General features: G+C 41.8%; 1 protein-coding gene across 3 annotated transcripts in view; it reads left to right on the top strand.

Annotated features, from left to right (window-relative positions):
• The first annotated feature begins 2,309 nt into the window (after positions 1–2,309).
• Positions 2,310–21,749, top strand: part of HECA (hdc homolog, cell cycle regulator) — a 47,180-nt gene continuing 27,740 nt past the window's right edge. The window contains exon 1 of one of the 3 annotated variants that reach the window (XM_032407780.1): positions 2,310–2,850. In XM_032407780.1, coding sequence (XP_032263671.1) covers positions 2,580–2,850 — 271 coding nt within the window. In that variant the 5' untranslated portion in view covers positions 2,310–2,579. Of the gene's footprint in view, positions 2,851–5,796; positions 9,007–17,242; positions 17,409–21,749 lie in introns of those variants that run through there. The other 2 variants (XM_032407781.1, XM_032407782.1) reach the window with 2 other exon arrangements.

The raw sequence follows: 21,749 nt of genomic DNA, 5'->3' as shown, positions 1-21,749 counted from the left end.
GCCAATTATGATATTTTTGTGGGAAAGCTTCCAATTCTGAAGTCTCAGTTATGTAGAGGTAGGAGGCAGCTGGTGTGAATATCTGTCTGCAGGGTACATGCACACTTACTCTGATCCAATATGACATGACAGCAATGTGCTTATTCAAGAAAATAGTTATCTCAATTTTCTTGTATTCTAACATAAAACTTCTTCGTTCTCACCACTCAAAAAAAAAAAAAAAAAAAAGGCCAAAGCCAAGGTCACCAAAATACTGTGAGATCTCTCAGCCACCTCTAGTGAAGGATCCCAGTAATGAAATTAAGCTAAGTCTGAACTGGCCACATTAACTAATTATCTTTGTCCCCAGCTCCTCCATCCTCTCCCTGAAGTCTCCATTTAATTAACCACCGGCAGCATTTCCTCCAGTTTTTAGAATTTTTTGACTTCACAGGTCCAGGTGGTGACCAAATCCTGCTGCATATACCTTCAAAGCATTTGTCCATTCATTTATTCATGTACTTGTCATGCATTAATAAATACCTACTGAGTACCATGCACTGTGCTAGGCACCAAGGATACAGTGATGACTAAGAAAGACACAGTTTCTGCTGTTACAGGTTTGCTAGTCCAGTGGGGGCCCAGAAAGACTAGGAAACAGGCCTTTGCATACCTTTGTGTGCAAGCTGTTTTGTTGGGGAAGGTACAGGGAGCCCCAGTGGCAAATCTAGCCTTGGGCTATCACAGGAGGCTTCCTAGAGAATTGATGATTTAGTTGAGACTTCAAGATTCAGAAAGATGTAGCCAGAAGAAGAGTGCATTTGACATTCCCCATTCAACAGATTTTTACTGACTGCTTTCTGTGGGTCAGGCTTTCTGCTAGACTCTGCAGAGTTAGGTAGAAAGATAGACTCAAACCCTGCTCTTCTAGTGCTCAGAGGAAGTCAGGGTAGGGTAGAAATCAATATGAAAATATAGGCACAAAGTATGTGTCTATCTAATGTAACCATCAATATATACTTGGGAAATTAAACGGTTCATCATTTTCCTGCTGAAAAGCCCAACCAGCAGTTGCTCCTGAGTATCCAGGCTCCTCCCAGTAGCTCCAAGCTCTGCTATGGACTCTGCTCCCAGTCAGAATCCCTCCATTAGGTGAGGAGCATGGGGAGGGTTCTCCCCCCTATGCTTCCTTGCCTGTCTCTTTAAGTTTTACAACACAGCCACGGAGCCTTTACTGAAGAGCTGGGTTAATTAAAGAAGATTACACTATAGGAGAGGAAACTGTTAATTGTCAGCTAAAATAGTTTTCCTCCATAGTTCATGGGAAAAAGAACCTAATTTATACACTCAACAAATACAAGCTAGCTGTTGTTCCCTGAGGTGCCCAACACTGATAGAATCTACTACCTATGGAGCTTTCATGTGAGCGAGAAGGAGATAGATAGGAAATAAGTAAACATGTACATTGACAACTTAATGAGAGATCCTTCTGATAGCTCCTCCGGGAAGGTGTTTCTGTTACATCCTGTAGGAAGTGTGTTTGATCTGGGACCTGAGGTTGGGAAGGAGCTGGTCTGTGAAAAGACAGAATAAAGTTGCAAAAATGGGAGCCCATGTAAAACTCTCTCCAGGGGTCTGTCTCCTGCCCTCATGTCATTGCTTCTCTTCACAGGTGTCACATTCTAATCCGACTCTGCTCACGACGCAGCCATCGCTCTTTCAAGGCAGCTCAGCCCTATCCATGGGGGTTGCGTTTTCCCCCCACTTGCTTCGTGATCACAGGCAACGTTGAGTTTTATCCCCGGATGGTGGGTCCTGTTTGTACGAACTACTTTCACCACCACACTGTGCCGGCTTCTCATTCATTTCCATTGTCTGGGAACTCAATCTTATTTCTGTAATTACTGAACCTAAAACTGATCTTGAAGGGTGAGGTGTTTTGGTGGATTATTAATCCGAAATCCTTTGTTTTAACTTCTTGTTCTAGTCACCCGCCTATTTTTCCGGACCATATTGTTCTAAGCCTCAATCACATGAAGGTCAGGAGGCCACCGAATAACTACTTGAGATGCCACCGTATTGGCTTAGGGGGCCACTTCACGAAACTCGCTTCGCAGATGCCCAGTAGCTCCGCGGTGAGGGCGCCAGGATGACGTCACTCGAAAGTGGCCGGCTCAGCGGGGGCGTGACGTCACGCGGGCGGGCCAGTCCGCCGTGAGGTCACTTGGTGGGCGTGGCCAGGCCGAATCCCCAGAGTCGTCACGGGCGGGGGCGGGGCCAGAGCGTGTCAGCGAAGCCGAATCAAAACAAGCCGGAGACCCGCCTTTTCCCTCCGGCTCGGGAGCGTCTCGCTCGCGTCCCGAGCCCGCGGCGCTCGCGCGGCTGCGAGCCTCGGTGGCCGCGCGCCGGCTCCAGGAAGCCGGAGAGGGCGCGGCGGCCGGGATGGCGCGGCGGGGGCCGCGCGGCTAGACGGGCGCCGGAGGAGCCGCCGGCCCGCGCCCTCCATTCTCTCCCTTCCGGAGCCGGCTCCGCGCGGGCCGGGAGCTGCCGTGCGGCGGGGAGCCGCCTTCGCTGACGCCAGGCACCTGGACGCTCGCGAGATGCCCAACCCCAAAAACAGCAAAGGCGGTCGCAAAAACAAGCGCGCCAACAGCAGCGGGGACGAGCAGGAAAATGGAGCCGGGGCCCTGGCAGCGGCGGGCGCGGCGGGCGCGGCGGCCGGGGGGGGCCTGGCGGCGGCGGCCGGCTGCGGGGCGCCGGCGGCGGGAGCTCCGGGCACCGGGGGTGCGGCGGGCACCGGAGGCGCGGGGACTGGCGCCGCCAACGCCGCGGCCGCCGCGGGGGCTGCAGCCGCAGGCGACGCCAAGAACGGTAAGACGGGGCTGGCGGGGCGAGCGCCAACTTCCTCCCCGACGGGGACGGCGCGGTGGCGGGGCCCGGGGCGGCGCGGGCGGTGCGTGGACAATGCGAGAGTCAGGAAGTGCTCACCCCGCCTCTCCGCCCCGCGGAGGCTGCCCCTTCCAGGTCCCCACGCCTGGCGGCGACGACGGATCCGCGACCCCTTCCCGGGGTCTGCGCCGCTCCGCGGCCGCGCGCCCGGGGTCGGCTGCGCCTCAGACTCCGAGGGGCGCCGGGGTGCTCGGCGGCGGCCGTGCTCCCCTCGGGCCCTGCCCGTGCTGGCGGGGCCGAGTGTGTGCCCCGGGCCGTGGGGGAAGGGGGTAAGGGGGGGGGTTGGAAAGAGCTGCCCAAGTTGAAAAGAATGATCCGATTGGAAACTTAGACACCAGTTCATTCTTCCCTGTGTCCCCCTCACCCCCTCGTCTTTCCTCCCGAGTGAGGAAGAGCCTTAAATCCCAGCAAATCCAGGCTTGCCGCAGCAATTGCCACAGGTGAAGAGGCCCCGAGACATTTTTACTATAGGGCGTGTGTGTGCGTGCTTGTGCGCGCGCGCGCTCTTTAATTCTCCTGCTCGCTTGAGGAAGGAAGAGAATCTGAACTTGACTTCCGTTCTCAGACCGGAGTTAAAAAAAAAAAATCATGCTCTATACGATTCTGTTTCACAGTTTTAAAAGGAAGCCTACTAATCTTAGGTAGTGCCTGAATGCACCTTTGTCGGGGTACTTAGGGAATAGCGAAGATGTGACAGGATTGCCGTTGTCACTACAGAGACATGGACATGGTTTTCGTTACAGAGTGCTAGGCAAACACTTTTCTTACTTGGACAGTTCTTTGAATTCCTCTGGTCAGGCAGTTTCTCAGGGAAGGGAATAGAGGTATAATTTAATGAAGGGAGATTAGGATCTTTATATCTGGCTTTTAACTTGTAGCTTTTCAGCTTTTGAAGCCATTCTTTATGCAGATCACTTTTTAAACGGGCACCTGCACTTAAAGAACCCCACAGTGCTCTGAACATAGAAGATTGAAGTGTGCCTGTTAAGAACAGAACCATAGGCCCCGTTGGCTGTGTCTCTGCAGTATTGAAATAGGAAGGTTTTTCTTTTTTCCAGAAACAGACATCCTGGTTTTGAATGTGTGATAATACAGTTTTTGGCCAGGCTATCTTCTCCATGTTCTTTTGTTTTCCAAGCGCTAAACTTCATTTTGGTATTGATGTGGCAGAGGGGAAGGAAGACAGACTTGGTGGCTCAGCCCTTTAGAGCTCTGCCTTCTTAGGAAGGTTGGTCTTTCTCAGATCTGATTTCCTTGCCTTTAAAATGGGGGGGGGGGCGAAATATATATATTACATTGGCTCACTCATAAGGTTATTGTGAGGCTTGGAGTGTCACTTTCTTGCCCAGTTCCCAGTTCTTGTTTTAAAGTCTTGTTACATTTCTAACATGCTTGGTAAAGTTCCTCAAGAAAAGTGATCAATGAATGATAGCTGTCATTCGCTCCTTCATAAAATATTAAGCACTTACAGTGTTACCACTACTGTGCTAAGTATTAAAGGGTACAGTGGTAATCAAGAGAGGACATCCTGGTCCTCATGGAGCTTGCATTCCAGTTCTGGTGGTAGTCTGGCTTACCCTTTTTATGTGTGTGTGTGTGTCTGTATGGAAGCTTCAAGTTGTCTGTTTCCTTTTTCTCCAGAAATTAGACTGCTTTCACTGATCTCTGAAACTAATAATGCACTCTCTGCTAATTAATTGAATATAAATAAAAAAATGTTTTAAAAAAGATTAGACCACTTTAAGGTGGCGTGAAGAAATTTTTTTTCTTAGGCTGGTGATACCTCCTCCTTTGTAAACTTCAAGCTGGTTATGGTGTCCCTGTTATCACTTTCCTCTGAAATGGCAAGCTCAGGTATATTTAACAGTTCTGTATATGTATGTGTGAAGCTGTGTATTTCTGATTTGGAGCTTGTTTTATGAAATAAATGGGGAAAAGGGTGAAGAAATGGGCCAAACATTGCCATAGTCAGGGTTAGAGAAGGTACAAACTTTGATCAGTGAGCTGTATTTTATGATGCTGCATTTGGTTCTGACATGGTATGAAGTCTCAGTGAATGATCCACCTTAATTTGAAGAACTTCTCACTGCAATTGATAACCGAACATGGATGCTAAGGCCTACAGTGTGCAAAATTGATAAGTAAGGAAATTACAAATGCCTTTTTTTTTTTTTTTTTTTTGCCATTTAAAGCTGTGCTTATAATGTTGGGGTGGGAGAGGTGACATGGGTGAATTTTAAAGGAAGGGGCAACAGATATGCAAACTCTCAAGAATCAACTGATAAGGCCCAATTATTTTTGAATTTTAGAATGACATCAGATGAACTAGTATAGTATTTCTTTCTTTCTTTTTTTTTTTAAGATTTATTTATGTATTAGAGAGAGAGAGTAAGAGAGAATGAGCAGGGAGAACAGCAGAGGGAGAGGGAGAAGCAGACCCCCTCCCCCCCGCTGAGCAGGGAGTCCTATCTTTTTTTTTTTTTTAATATTTTATTTATTTATTTGACAGAGCACAAGCAAGGAGAGCAGCAGGCAGAGGGAGAAGCAGGTTCCCCACAGAGCAGGGAGCCCGATGCGGGGCTTGATCCCAGGACTCTGGGATCATGACCTGAGCCGAAGGCAGACGCTTAACCGACTGGGCCACCCAGGCACCCCAGTTTTTTAAAAGATTATTTACTTGAGAGAGAGCATGAGCAGGGTGGGGGGGGGGTCAGAGGGAGAGGGAGAAGCAGACTCCCCACTGAGCAGGGAGCCTGACAACATGGGATTTGATCCCAGGACCCCAAGATCATGACCTGGGCAGATGCTTAACTGCCTAACTGACTGAGCCACCCCTAGTATAGTATTTCTAAGTGTATTTCAATTTTTTTTATTTAACTGTGACATTAGATTTTGCAGTTACCAATATTACAAATAAAATAATTCTAAGGATGTAAGAAATCTGAATTCTCTTAAAATTTTAAAGGGTTTGTTCTCACTGCGAAACTCAGTTGTGATCTACATCTGCAAGCATGCCAATTATATGAAGTTAATAGTAGTTGTAGTTTGTGCTTGTTTGGAGTTTATAGAATTGTTTTATGTCTTGTAGTTCTTGGGCATTATGGCCATCAGGGAAGGGTAATACGTGTTCTTAGTTGTTCACTGTTTGTCACTAGGTATAAATAGCTGCTTATTCTATAAAAGAAGACTGCTAGTTAGGGAAAGCTGGGGAAGCTATGGTATGATTGTAGGTGAAGAAATTGAACTGGTTGCAGTTGAGTAAGATGAATATTAATTGTAAGGACTTTGTACTCCTGATAAGTTTATTAGTACATTTTTAGATACTGGTTTATGAAGCTTTTTGTAGGAAGTGGAGTAAAAGATTGTAAAAGTGCCATCCTATTCCTACATAGTAAACATCTGTGTACGTATTGTAGCATTTTGATTGTAGGTGGACAAGATTTGCCAATCATTATTTTTAGGATCTAGTAATCATGCAGTAGATTATAACTATGCAGTTTCATTCTGGAATTCTGTTTCCATTAGGCCACTGCTTTTTCGCCAAAGGCCTAAAAATATATGAACCCTTGATCATAGTATCTAGTTTTCAGTTGGCCTGGATCCCAAGTCCTTTTATTAATTCCTGTTTTATGAATGACCGTGGTTCACCACTCCACTCATTCCTGACTGCCACCAGAACCCCTGGGTAGCTGAATCTGCCTTTTAATCCATTCAGCAACACTTTATAGTAAATGGAGCTAGTTTACATAGTGATTGGTTGTGCATTTGGTAGGCGTAGATTCCCATCCTGGCTCCTCAGATTACTTGCCATATGATCTTGGGCAAGTCATTTGACTTCTCTGAGACTCAGTTTCTGCATATTTAAAATGGGATTATAGCACCTACCCGTACATACATATACAGTAAGATCGATCATATATTACAGATATACTACTTATGTATTATCTATACATATACAGTGTTTGACTTATAATATGAGGTTACTAAGTGTTATTTGGCAGATTCTGGAAATAGTCTTTGAAACAGAGATTTTACATGTAGGAATTCTACTGGAAATGCCCTAGCTGGGCAGTGAGGGAAGCAGGATTGAACAGAGGGGGGAGGAGTTGAACTGCTGTGCAGTTAACAGCTGGGCCCTCTGGAGCTGGGATGGTCCTACAGAGTTATCTCACCTTGAGGCATGGAAGCAGGACCTTTAAACTCGTTGTCCCCTGTTGACTGGTCATTTGGACATGGGCTGCCCCCAGAAAGAGGGTATGACCTGGGGAGTGGCATCTCTTAGCTGGTGAGCCTCTGGAGAGGGACTCAGCTGAGAGCTCTCTGCTCCGAGGGAAGGAGAGCCCTTTTAATTCCCTAGCATTACCTGTTTCTTCACTTAGACCACTAGTGCCATTCACCTAAGACACAGCTGTGGGATAAATAGTTCTCACTACCCTTTATGGATCAGGCTGGGTGGGAGTTCACAACCAGTGTGACATTGTTTTGATAGGAAATGTGTTCCGAATTCCATACATCTTTACAGGTAGGTTTTTGGAACTCCACCTGTTCCTTATGAACAAGATTTGTGCTTTTCTGCATACTTAGGCCAGTGAACACATTTTGTATAACCCCAGGTTTGTAGTATATTTTAAATTTTCTCTTTTTAGGTGTTTACTTGAGTTCTTACTACATTTAAATTATCTATATTCATCAGAAGAAAAATGAAGAGTGTTTGACTGCTGTTTATTTTCAAATCAAGGAATATTTATTGCAGGTCTGAGGTATGTTGAGTGTGATTGTCATCTTGGAAGACATTTTCTTGCCTTATTTAGAAGTTAATTTTGTCAGGTCTTTAAAAATATCTGCTACTTTTGGACCTTGTCTTTTCAAATCCACTTTTGTAATGGGGATTGGTAGAAAATATTGCCTCATCCATCAAAGATTCATCTTGTGCACTTTTAAGAACTATTCTGTGTTCTGCTGATGGAGTTTTGTGCACAGTCCTTACTCTTTCTTTCTTGTTAGAGGACCTGAGTTTAAATTCTAGAAACTAAACCTTCAATGTCAGCTTTCCTGTAAGTCCAAGAATATATATCATTCTGTAGAGAATTGAAAACAGGAGATAAAACTGGGAAGTCTCTTCCAGCTTAATCCTCCTACGAATTTACTCCAGGCTTAGCTATGAACAATTTAAAAAACTTGAAGGCATCAAAAGGAAAACTTTAGGGGAAAAAAAATCTGATTGTTGCTCACGATGTCTTTGGCATTTTTAAGGGATTGATTTAATTAAAAATGTTTTGTTATTTCATTATTTTAGCAGTAATAAAATGGCCATTGTGGATTTAAAAAAATAAAAAAGATAGGTAAAGTTCTCTTTGACTTTCTAGTCAAACCCATAATCCTACCACTTAGATCGCCATTGTTAACATTTTGATGCATATTCTTGTACACTTTTAATTTTTTCTCTTACAGATTTTCAAAAGTATACAGTTTTCAAAAAGGATAATATATTTTATAATCTGTGTTGTACATATGCAGTATTTTGTAGACGTTTTAGCAGAGTGGTAAATACACAGGTGCATCACCATTTCAATGACTGCATAACATGCCATCATATGTTTGCATCTTGGATAATTTGATCATTCTACTATTGTCTGACCTTTAGGTTCTTATTTATACATCCGTAGGCATTACCCAATTACTTGCTTAGGGTAAATTCTTTTTTTTTTTTTTTTTTCTTTTTTACCTGTGGACTTGCTGTTTAAAAGGAGAGGCATTTTTTTTTTTTTTAATAATTACTTAATACATGCTGACAGATTGTCTCATAGAAAAATTGTAGCAGTTTGACCCTGCTGTGGTCAGAGTGTCCTTTCCCCATAGCCTCACTAGTCTCTAGTTCTTGTTGTTTTTAGGCATGCTGGAGAATTGCTGGTATCCCGGACTGTCTTCAGCAGTAAGAGGGCCCCAGTAGGATCAAGAGCCCGGAGCGGATGCTACCGCACTTAAGGGGACTTTCCAAAGCTGCATTTATTTCTTTTGGGGACTTCTGTGCTCTTTAGTGATTTGGTGGCTAACAAGGATTCAACAAGATATCTAATGGTGAGTGGTATTTTAGCAGTTGGTAATAAGATGAAAACACAGGCTTTTGAAATTCTGGCTGCAACATTATTCTAATCTTAAGAAATAAGGCCTAAAAATTTTAAAGTTTTAGTCAATAAGCATGCGGTCTGAATAGGTGTGGGTACAAACCTAGGTGCCCCAGTTTACTAGCAAAGTGACTTTGGGGCAAGTTATGTAACCTTTCTCAGACTCCATTTTCTCTAAACACAACCCTTTAGAGTGTTTTTGAAGATGAAGAAGAACTGTATTAAAGATCTTGGCTCAGGGCCTGGCACATATGGGCACTATCAGTAATAGGTTTATAAGTTTTGTGATTTGTTCAACTTCATTCAGTTACAAGACTTTTTTTTTTTTTTTTCCTAATGAAATTAGACCTTTATTTACTACCATACACCAACAGAAATTCTTGGTGGATTAAAAAGCCAGATGTTAAATGAGAAATCACTTAAAAATTTAAAATATACTTCAAAATGTATTTGATCTTATGTTGAAAATAACACTAAAGCATAAAACAAAAGAAGAAATCACAATATTAACAACAGGTAGCATCAACCACATGCAAATTTTTAGACTTTTGAACATCACAGGTTGTAACAAACCAAAATAAAAAGTAAACAATACATGCAGAAAAAATATTTGAAATATACTATAAACAAATTTTCATGATCTTGGTATGTAAAACTTCATACAAATCAATGTGAAGAAAACTAAAACTCCAGTAGAATTATGAACATAGTATATAGAAAAATAATTCACACAAAATAAAATTGTGAAAGGAATAAAAGTGACCAATAATCAAATGAGATTATGTTAATATTACTAGCCATTGTGGAAATGCAAGTTAGTTATAAAATTGACATTCTCTAAAAAACATTTTAACTGATAACGCTCAAGATAATGGTGAAGCAAACAAATCCACAACTGTCAGGAGTATTAACAACTTTATGGAAATATTCTACCAGTGCTAAGAATCACAGTAAGGTTTTCTATACGTGTGAACTCAACAATACCCTTTGTAGGACTCTATTCTCAAAGAAATTTTTAAAGCCAATTTATAAACAATATTCAGTACATTATCTTAAAAAGCAAAAATTCAGAAACAACTTTAATATCCAGCCATAGGAGAATAGGTACATTTGTTATGGAAAGTTTAACACACATCATTTCTGGATAACCACCATTTTAACACTTTCCTAAGTTTTGGCAATTTTTTTACATTAGAAGTTTTACCTCCTGATGTAGTAAGAAAACTTAACATCTCTGGATTATCTGTAATAGGATGCAAGTGTGTGATCTCACACTCATGGAAGACTTGAAGTAGGAAATAGGCAATAAGAATAGTACCTGGGAAATCAATCTCATAGAAAATTCAGTTATGGAACTACTCAATTCTTCAGTGGTAGTTGCAATGAGGTACACAAGAGGGAGTGAAGCAGCTTTGGAGTAAACAGAGTTTAATTCAGTTAGGCTTCTCCAAATATCAGATGCCAGATAATCTGATTACAGACCAGTTGGAAAGAGATTCTGAATTGCTGTGAAATGCTTAGAAGGATTTAGCATTAATTACAAAATTGGCCCATTCACTTCCTTTTTTATCTTCCTGAATTGTCATAGCAATTCTTACTTGTCCAAATATATTACTTCATATATAAGTAACCTGAATATTTCAGAAAACACTTTCATCAGAAGACACTCAGCCAACTGAAGTACTTTAACTTAGTTCAGAAATGAGGAAGAAGGAAAGAAATCAGGTATTTGAGCACCTACTAGGTTGGAATTAATGAGCATTGGGCACATTACCTATATTTTTTCATTAAATCATCACAATCACCTAAAAAAATGGACACTAATGTCTCCATTTTACAAATAAGGAAGTCAAGGAAGGCTAAATAATCTCCTAACAGTTACTCCTCTTATGGAAAGATTATTTTCTTATTTAATCTTCACAACAATTACCATTTTCCAGATGAAGAAAGGAAGGTGAAATCACAAAATTGTCAATTCCTGGGAGTTTTCATTATTTTTGTTTGTTTGTTTGTTTTTTCTCTTTTTTCTTTTCTTTTTTTATTTTTTATTATTATGTTCAATTAGCCAACATATAGTACATCATTAGTTTTTTTTTTTAATTTTATTATGTTATATTAATTGTCCAATGGAAAAAAGACAGTCTCTTCAACAAATGGTGTTGGGAAAATTGGACAGCCACATGCAGAAGAATGAAACTGGACCATTTCCTTACACCACACACAAAAATAGACTCCAAATGGTTGAAAGATCTCAGTGTGAGACAGGAGTCCATCAAAATCCTAAAGGAGAACACAGGCAGCAACCTCTTCGACCTCAGCCGCAGCAACTTCTTCCATGATGAGTACTGAGTAATGCATAGAATTGCTGAATCACTATATTGCACATATTATGGAACCAAATCCAAGCTTCTTCAACTTCATTGCATCATAATTTTGGTCAGATTTCTTTCTCTCTCTGTGCTTCAATTCCTTCATATCTAAGGACCATTGGGGATGTTAAATGAGACAGCATCCATGGAAGTTTTTATCTCAGTGCAGGGGCCGTAGAAGTTGTAATGTGTGTTTGCTCTATTATTTGAGAATATTCAATTCTGCTCTATTTATAGGCTGCCACTGCTTCAAACTGATTTCCTACATGTCGGAAGTTGTGCCTATTGGTTCCTTTCCTTCTTTCGTCTTACTTACTGTGCCGGACTTGCCCTTCTTCTTGCGAAACCGTGGGAGAAGGTGCCTCCAGTTACAAGACTTTTAAACTATTCTGCATTGAGAACAGACACCAAGAGACAGTAAGATGGTGGTGAAGGGTCTGTGAATATTAATATAAGAAAAGACTGATTTCATACAGGTTATTATTCAAGCACTGATTTGATTACAGGTGATCTGTTCTTCCCTCGTCATCTCTTTTTGATTATAGTTTACATGGAAAAATCAGATGATTTATCAGAAAAGAAAAAAAAGTAAAAAGCAAAATGTGAAAACTGTTATATCCTCATTCCTTCATTTATTTATTCATCTCAGGTATTGAGTGCCTGCTATTTGTCAGGCACTGTGTTAGGCTCTGGGATTACAAGGACAAAGGAATTGGGCCCAAGGGGCTTATGGTCTACGGGGAGCCTTTATAGAAACCAGTACAAGTAGGTTATTACATGTACACTACACAAGGGTAGCTTAGAAATAAAGAGCTGGAGCTTCTGAGGTGATAAAAATTTGGATTAAAGGTGGGGATTGTGGGGCCCCTGGGTGGCTCAGCCAGTTAAGTCTCCCGACTGTTGGTTTTGGCTCAGGTCATGATCTTAAGGGTCGTGAGATTGAGCCCCGTGTCGGACTCTGTGCTCGGCAAGGAGTCTGCTGGAGATTCTCTCTCCCTCTCTCTCTGCCTCCCCTCTCCCCACCAAATAAATAAATCTTAAAAAAACCAAAAGGATGGGATTGTATTATGATATGGAGAAGTGAAATAAACATGTGGAGTTGAAGAGTAGCTGACAGGAGGTGGGGAGCTCAGGGTATTCTTTGGGGATCAGCCAGGGCTTAATATTACTGACATATTAATATTAATATCCCCTCTCTCCAGGCCACAACTAGAAAGTTCATTAGTTCAAGTGTTTTATTTGTTTGCTTATTCATTGTTTTGTTCATCTGTGTACAGATCCATTTACTAAACATTTATTATGTACCTATGGTTTATTCTATAATTGGAAGTTTAACGTTGAATTGTACTTGAACGCATCAGAATCTACATTCCTACAGGCTCATGGTGAAGTTGGGACAGAGACATGTGAACACCAGGAGCCATGATAATGTGCTACGGATGTCCAGTGGAGGAAATGATTTGTTTCCTGGAGGAGGGGATATTTGAGCTGAGTCTTGTAGGAAGCAGTTAGCTCTGAAAGCAAAGGGAGGATGTTTCAAACAGAGGGAGGTGAGAATGAGACTTAAGTTCTGGTTGCTGCCAGGAGTTTATGACTGGTCTCAGGTGCAGCGGTAGGACAGGAGGCTGGAAAGGGAGTGGGGCCAGATGGTCAAATCTGGATGTTTTGTAGCCAGTGGAGGACCGTCCTTGAGGTTTGTAAGCAGGCACATACATGGTCAGCTGCACCTGCAAAAGGGTGTAGGTTCGTTTAGTTGGTTTGTCATTATACGTTGCTGACAAGCTGATAGAGTCGTAATTTCAATAGAATGGTATTTTAGCAATTTTTCTTTGGATACAACTAGTCAAGGATTATTGGCCCAACCTGCCATGGACCCTTGATTGTGGTTTTTCAGTAAAGCAGTGGGCATAGTACCCATGGCTGTTAGGGGAGAGTCTGTCTTCATTGTGGGCACCAGCATCCCTGTGCTTTCTGAGCCATGGAAGTTTAGCTAATTGAGGTTAACTTAAGAGAACCAACTGCCAAGGAGTGGTTGGGGCCATCTGAGCAGAAGGGGTTTTCTCTGGAGGGAGAGCTGTTCCTATGGTTTATTTTTCATAGCTCCGTAGAAAGTATATATATATCTCTGTGCCAGGTTGGATTAATTTTCTTGGTTTGTCATTCTATTTTTATCATCATTGGATCAGTTTTAAAACAAACTGTGGTTGTGGTTGGCTCTCATTGTTTTGTACAAAGTAACTTTGTGTGTGTGTGTGTGTGTGTGTGTGTGTGTGTATGTGTGTCTTCATTCTGTATATTTTAGAAAGCTTCCAGTTCTCAGTGGTTGGTGAAATAGCAACTTGCTTTATTTAATCAACAGGATGTTTCAGTTCGATTGTACTAGAGTGTTTTTTTTTTTTTTTTAAAGATTTTATTTATTTATTTGACAGAGAGCACAAGCAGGCAGAGTGTTGGGCAGAGGGAGAGGGAGAAGCAGGCTCCCCGCTGAACAGGGAGCCTGATGTGGGGCTCAATCCCAGGACCCCGGGATCATGACCTGAGCCAAAGGCAGATGCTTAACCGAGCCACCCAGGCGCCCTGTACTAGAGTATTTTTATAAAACGGCGGAGAGTAGTGTTTCTAATGCTTACTTATTTATGTCCTGATTTATTAGAAGTAGAAAAGGGAAACAGATTCTTTCTGCTAAATTATACTTATGAGGATAATACTTGAAAACAATTAAGAGTTAGAAACAAAGATTCAGAGGAAGTTTAAAGAAAAGAGGAAGACTTAAAGAGGAAGTGTTAAATGTTAATCATAATTGCTTTGACTGCAATTAATAAAGTTAGCATGATTTTCATATACACTCATATATATAATGTAATCTGTAGATTTAAGTTGTCAGGAGGAAAAGATTTTCCTCCATCCTCTTAGGTGTAATAATTGGGGTCTGCAAATTAAGCCAACAAAAGATAAATTAATAAGGGAAAAGACATTTAATCACAGGAAAAGAATTTGACTCAAAGTGGGGGGTTAGAATTTATGGCTTATATACCACCTTAATAGGAGAAAGGGAGGGGAGAAAGGCACGGGAAAACAGATGACTTCTTAATAAGAGAAGGGGAGAGGAAAATGGGCACCTATAGGAAAAGAAATAACTTTCTGGAAAGATAAATGGGCCCTTAGAGAATAGATGAGAGAAATGATAGTTTTGTGGCAATGTCTGCTTAGGTGTGGTATGGAGACTTCTCTCTGGTGATAAGAGTCAGTCTTCCCTGATTGCTTCTATGAGGAGACTTAAGTCAGTTCTTTTGAGAGGCTCTGCTTTTAGGCAGACAAGAGATTTCAGGAACTCAGATGCCTTCAGCTGAAAATAATTTTTAGGCTACAGTGGCACATTCTTGATCTCTCCAAAATATTTTGCAGTTCAGATCACATTACCCCCGTGATAGCAATTACAGGTAGTCAGATTGCAAAAGACAGTGTCATAATTCAGGATTTTTAATTTTTATTTTGTTGGAAATTTATTAGAAATAGATGGTCTTAAAGCATATGCCTTTAAAAAACTGAGAAAAAGGATAAGTTTAGGCAAAAGTTAACAGGGTATCAAATTGCTCATATAAGTAAGGAAGGTATTTGCCAGATTTAAAATGTAGCTTTTTCCCTAGGGATAAGCATAAGTTTGATGATACTTCAGATCCATGTCCTTTCAAGTTATAAAAGCATCTCAGGAGAGTCTTTTGACACTGATGTTGAAACTGAATCACAAAGTCTTTAAGATTTCTAAATGAGCACTCCTGAATGTGGTTATTTCAGTATAGTATTTTAGTAGAACTCTATTATTATATAACTTCTTATTAAAGTGACACATTACTTGTTATCTATCAGTGCCTGATGAAGCTCAGTGTCTGGGCAGAAGTGGAAACTGGGGAATGTACAGAATCAAGTTCTGGCTATTTTTGATTGGCAGCATGTGCAGTTTGTAATCTGAGAGGCTGAGCTGAGGATGGTTGGTGACGGTTGTTACTGAACACACACAGTGCTGCCAGAAGGCAGGAGAGAGCCTGGCATCGAGAAATAGGAAGTGTCCTCTGGTAGAGGTGAAAATGTACATCTAACATAGGGGGCAGCTCCAAAAACGACTTCAAGTGGTTTCAAGCCCTTCAGATCTGTTCTCGGGGGGCAGTGCTTACATGTTGCAGTGCTGTTAGCCCTGTAATGATATGGTGCCGCCGTATTAGGCATTTAGTTTTAGATGTGCAGATGATGTCTTGCTTCCAGAGCAAATTGGGTAAGATTCCCGGGTGCAAGGTGTGTTAGAGCTACGGAACCCATAGAATCCACAGAAAGGAGAAGCAGCTGCTTCCAGCAATTGGAACAATGATGATACCACAACTGCCCATTATTGAGTGCTTTCTAGGAGCCAGATACGACACCCAGCAGTCGGCAGTCTGCACTTGAGGATGAGGACACTAAGCTCCAGATAAGGCCTCTTTCCCTTTTTGCAGAAAAGGCATATTTGGGTTACAGAGATGTGCCTGACCCTGATACCACAGTTTGATCCTGTGTCATATTGGGCCCATCTTGACACCTGTGCATGTGTATAAATAAGGAACATGTTTTTAAGTAGAGGACTTAAATGCAGTATAAAAACCTCAAGGAAGCAATAGGGCTGTTTAAATTACTTTTTTTTTTTTTTAAAGATTTTATTTATTTTTTAACAGAGAGAGAGAGAGTGAGAGAAGGAACACAAGCAGGGAGAGTGGGAGAGGGAGAAGCAGGCTTCCCGCCGAGCAGGGAGCCCAATGTGGGCCTCGATCCCAGGGATCATGACCTGAGCCGAAGGCGGACGCTTAACGACTGAGCCACCCAGGCACCCTTAAATTACTTTTAAAAGGCCTTACGCTTATTATTTGGGTACTTGAACTGAAATTAAATTTGTGAAACAAAACACTTGACCAAGGAAGCACTTCACTCATACGTTTTCCATTCATGTTGATTTGATTCCTTCTCATTACGATGGAAGGATTTCCTGGTCTTGGAATTGTGGAGGTTGTGAACATTTGAACTGACACTTCCTGTTTTTAATGGACTGTAGGCTAAAGCCCTAGATGTGGGATCACTGGTCACGAGGCATGTGTGTGTTTTTTTTTAAAGATTTTATTTATTTATTTGAGAGAGAGAGTGAGTGAGAGAGAGAGCACAAATAGGCAGAGCAGCAGGCAGAGGGAGAGGGAGAAGCAGACTCCCTGCTGAGCAGGGAGCCCGATGTGGGACTTGATCCCGGGACCCTAGGATCGTGACCTGAGCTGAGCCACTCAGGTGCCCAAGGCATGTGGTTTTTAAGGCTTCCAGACGAAGTGCCAAAGTGCCCTCTAGAAAGGGTTTACCTGTTTGCATGACCACTGGCTCTGCATGGGGTGCGCCTTTCTTCACAGTCCTCAGCCTGGGTTTTGATGATCATTTTCATCTCCACCCATCAGATAGATGAACAATTACATCTCATTGTTATTTTTATTTGCATTTGGTGGATTGTCAGTGAGTGAGTGCCTTTATATGTATACTGCTCATTCGTGGTGTTTTCCTCTTTGTGATTTTTGTTCATTTCACTAGTGGGATGTTTGTGTTCTTACTGATTTGCACAAAGTTTTTGTATATTCAGGATACTTTTTTTTTTTTTTTTTTTAAGATTTTATTTATTTATTTGACAGAGAGAGACACAGCGTGAGAGGGAACACAAGCAGGGGGAGTGGGAGAGGGAGAAGCAGGCTTCCCGCCGAGCAGGGAGCCCGACGCGGGACTCGATCCCAGGACCCTGGGATCACGACCTGAGCCGAAGGCAGACGCTTAACGACTGAGCCACCCAGGCGCCCCAGGATACTTTTTTGATGTACATTTTCACTGGTCTGTTGTTTATCTTTTGTCTTATTTCAGATGAGCTTGCTGGTTAGAAATGTTACGGTTTTGTATGATCACAGAACATCCGCATAGAGAACTCAGGAGAAAGGTAGGGAGCTTGAGGAAAGGAGCCTGTTTATGGTACTCGCAGGCAAAGCAGTGTGGGCATGGCATAAGGTTAATGACTGCGTTCACTTGGATATCAGTGCACAGCAGTGCTCTTAACGGTAGTGAGGTTCTGTTCCCTTTTTGTATTTAATTTTCGAGGCTCTGTTTTCACAGACTTGGTTGCCTTCCCTGACCCTCCACTTCCCTGACCGCTGTTGTCCAGTTGACAGCTGGGCTGCAGTGCTCAACACCTGTCATGTCTTGCACATTTCTAAAATACCTTGCACTTTTTATTCTAGCTACGTAGGACTTTGCAACTTGTAGATAAAGGTCTATTAGTTACTTATCACCTCTTCTCAAGAACAAAGCTGCAGGGCGCTTGGGTGGCTCAGTTGGTTGGGCAACTGCCTTCGGCTCAGGTCATGATCCTGGAGACCCAGGATCGAGTCCCGCATCGGGCTCCCTGCTCAGCGGAGAGTCTGCTTCTCCCTCTGACCCTCCCCCCTCTCATGCTCTCTCTCTCAAATAAATAAATAAAATCTTAAAAAAAAAAAAGAACAAAGCTGCAGACTCAGTCCTCTTAAGGCTAAATTGCCCATAACTTCCTTGTGATAACACCCTTAAATGCCAAGTCACAAGAACTCCTTTTTCTCATTGTGGCACTTGGATTGAAATTACATTTGTATGTTAATAAAATGAAGATATAGCATTCAGTCAAACCAAAATTTATTTGCACCCCCATGCATCATGCTGATCTAGTCGGCCCTTGTGCTTCTCAAATGGCTGTGATTTGGAAGAGATTCCCAAACTCACTGCTTGTTCCAGAGAGTGTGAGATTTGACAGACATAGGTCATAACTTGAGATCTGGCATTTTGCAAGACCAATGAACTTTTCTCAGCCCAAATGTTTTGTTTTGTTTTTAAAGATTTTATTTATTTATTTATTTATTTATTTATTTATTTATTTGAGAGAGAGATAGAGCGAGAGATCTCAGGACCCCGAGATCATGACCTGAGCTGAAATCAAGAGTCAGAACCACCCAGGTGCCCCTTAGCCCAAATGTTCTTATCTGTAGAAAATAAAGATGATATATTGTTTGTGACCAACTCTTTGCAAGCAAATGTTTGAAAAAGCAAATCGTTGGGTCATGATTTGGGGGTTTTAGTGTTTTCTGGGTGAATTTTTGGTTCTTAATTACCTTTGTGGTAGTGTGGCTGCTTCCCACCGAGTTGAATGCACACTCTGATGTGTTGAAGAACCCAGGCCAGGCCTTGGCTTTCTTTCCCCCCTTGAGTTCACAGCAAATGTTATTCTTCCAGAATCCTTATTGGGGGAGTTTCTTTCCACATCCAGGTATAGGAGCTCTGCTGTGCAGGTTTTCCAGGACAATCTGCAGTTGCTTGCCAGCTGTTCTTAGGGCAAGGCCAGCCCCTCGAGGGAGGAGCTCTTAGGAGTTTCTGCCTCAGCTTTCTGACCCCACCAGGAGAAGGACTGTGGTGAAGCCTTGGGCAGGGTTCTGTTCAGCAGAGTGAGGATAGCTGACTTGGGGATTGTTCTGTTGGGATCTGTGAATCATCTTGTCCCCAGGTTTCATCATAACAGCAAATTCCACTATGATTTTAACCATTTTATTAACAGAGCCTTGCTTTTGGCTGTTGTGCTGCATGATGTATGTGTATGCGCCTGGATCTGAATCATGCCTCAGTTTGTGTCTTGATTCACTCAGGCCTTTCTGCTTTTTGCTCTTTACCTGCCTCTAGGGTCCTATGGAGTGGGAGTTAAGTGTTGCTGTAAAAGCATTTGAAATGCTTACGTGTGGCTTTCGTTTGTTTCCTTACCTCCCTTTTAGATTTTGCATTTTTATTTTATTTTATTTAAAAGATTTTATTTGTCAGAGAGAGAGAGCACAAGCAGGGGGAGCGGCAGGCAGAGGGAGAAGCAGGCTCCCCGCTGAGCAAGGGGCCCGACATGGGACTCAATCCCAGGACCTTGAGATCATGGCCTGAGCTGAAGGCAGATGCTTAAGTGACTGAGCCACCCAGGCGCCCCTAGATTTTGCCTTTTAAATTACATTGAAGAATTTTGGATATATCAAACTGTAGTATGGATTTTATCAAAATAACTTATATAGGCATATGATGCTTGGTATGTGTAAGTATTAATGTGTGCATGCAAATGTATCAATATGTTGAATGATTGTTTTTCTTGAGATTTGGTTGATTTAAAAACACTTTGTAAACATCATCCTTGAGATACTCAGATTTGAAACTTTTGACTTTGGACTAAATCAGTTTTCCTCATAACTTTTTAATCTTCCATGAGGTATGTGATCTAAAGATGACTTGGAAGAATTTTTAAAGAATTAATTGGAAATGTTTTTCTCTTGACAGATTGGAAATACTATTTAGAATTCATTTAGTATATAATCGTATACATTTATATATATTTATATATTTCCCCAGAATTATATCTACTGTGACAAATTCTCCTATAGCAAAAAGAAATTTCCAGAGAGTTTTGGTAATTTTATAAATGGTATATATTTTTTTTCCCTCTAGTTTAGAAATGAATAGTTTTGAGTCTTTGAGAGTGACCATACTATAAAGTTACATCTTTGTTCCACAGAAGTAATTGGAAAAGGAGTGAATGTCTAGTTAGAATGACGTCACTGGCTTAATATCTCAGTGGGGGTCTATAACTTTGAGTTTCCTTAGCAGTAGAAAATCTTATGAAATACTGTCTTGAAAACAAGTCATATTACAGCAGGTTGTGTTGAGTGTGAATATGTGGTAAACTGCTGGACCAGGACAGAGACATGACTGATTCTTGAGTCTAATTTTTATTTTTACTGAGGTATGTATAAGACTTAGACATGTTCTCTCCTTTGACAAGTCTTTCCTTGTTGCAACAGATTTTGTAACTTGCTTGTTGGTTGCTGATGCAGCATTTCAGAAATAGACCAGTGTGGCCCCCAGGCAAAAGCTTTGTCTTTTCTCCTTGGATCCCAGCAGAGTGACTGCCAGGCTGGGAGGGATCACTATAAAACATTTTCCCAGGTTTATTTTGAAGGGAAGGCAAGGGAGCAGAAAGTTTATTTTTCAGGGAGCTCAACAGGGCAGAAAAGGCACATGGAAAACAAAGGATTATAAGGATTTAGTTTAGTTTGGGGTATGGATAGGGTAGGGAAATGAATTTTGTTACGGTGTGCTGTGATTTTATGATTTAAATATACTAGTCTTAAATAATCTCAGCTGGTATGTTGACCCGGTCTGTTGACCCAAACAGGGTTCAGGCAAGACAGGCTGAGCTGCTTTTTCTCAACGTCCGCGTGCTTTTTCTGCTGCCTAGTTCAGATGGAATGGTGTGTTTCTTTACATTCTTTCCAAGGAAAATTGCTTTATTCTCATTAATGACAATGTAAGCCTTTACTCATAACTTTTTTTTTTTAGTTTAGCAACTCCAAGGAAAATTGCTTTATTCTCATTAATGACAATGTAAGCCTTTGCTCATAACTTTTTTTTATTAGTTTAGCAACTCTATTAGCTAGAGTAGATTTATCACATTGTCTATCTTTTTTTTTTTAAGATTCATTTATCTTAGAGCACGTGTGAGTGCGGGGGAGGGGCAAAGGGAGAGGGAGAGAGACTCCATAAGTAGATTCCCTGCCAAGCGCAGAGCGTGACCCAAGGGCAGAGCCTGACCCAAGGGCTTGATCCCAGCCAGGACCCTGAGATTATGACCTGAGCTGAAATCAGGACTCGCATGCTCAACCGACTGAGCCACCCTGGCACCCCTCTCTATCTTTTTTTTTTTTTAAGATTTTATTTATTTATTTGACAGAGACACAGCAAGAGAGGGAACACAAGCAGGGGGAGTGGGAGAGGGAGAAGCAGGCTTCCCACAGAGCAGGGAGCCCGATGCGGGGCTCGATCCCAGGATCCTGGGATCATGACCTGAGCTGAAGGCAGACGCTTCATGACTGAGCCACCCAGGCGCCCCTCCAACTTTGTTTTTAAGGAGTGCAAAGATGGGGTCAGGAAACCTTTATATCATAATTGGGTTTAAGCACTTCTTTAATTTGGGTTTCCTTGTACCTAGTTTTAAGGTAAGTCTGAGTGTTAATATGAGTATTGAACATTTTGAATAAGCTTTTGGGTCATCAGATCACAGTAAGTATTGCTATAATTTTGAATAAGACACTGTTCCAAATTATAGAACTGCTTATTATGATCTGGTTACACAAAGCTTATTGGTCACTGTCTCTTATAAGGTGGCTTTATGCACTTATTGAACTGTGTGTGGTATGGATAAGAGTGGAAGAGGGAAGGCCACTTACTAGCT

This window comes from Phoca vitulina, unplaced genomic scaffold, assembly GCF_004348235.1.
Source record: "Phoca vitulina isolate PV1807 unplaced genomic scaffold, GSC_HSeal_1.0 scaffold9, whole genome shotgun sequence".
Taxonomy (NCBI): domain Eukaryota; kingdom Metazoa; phylum Chordata; class Mammalia; order Carnivora; family Phocidae; genus Phoca; species Phoca vitulina.
This window is presented reverse-complemented; position numbering and strand designations above follow the sequence as displayed.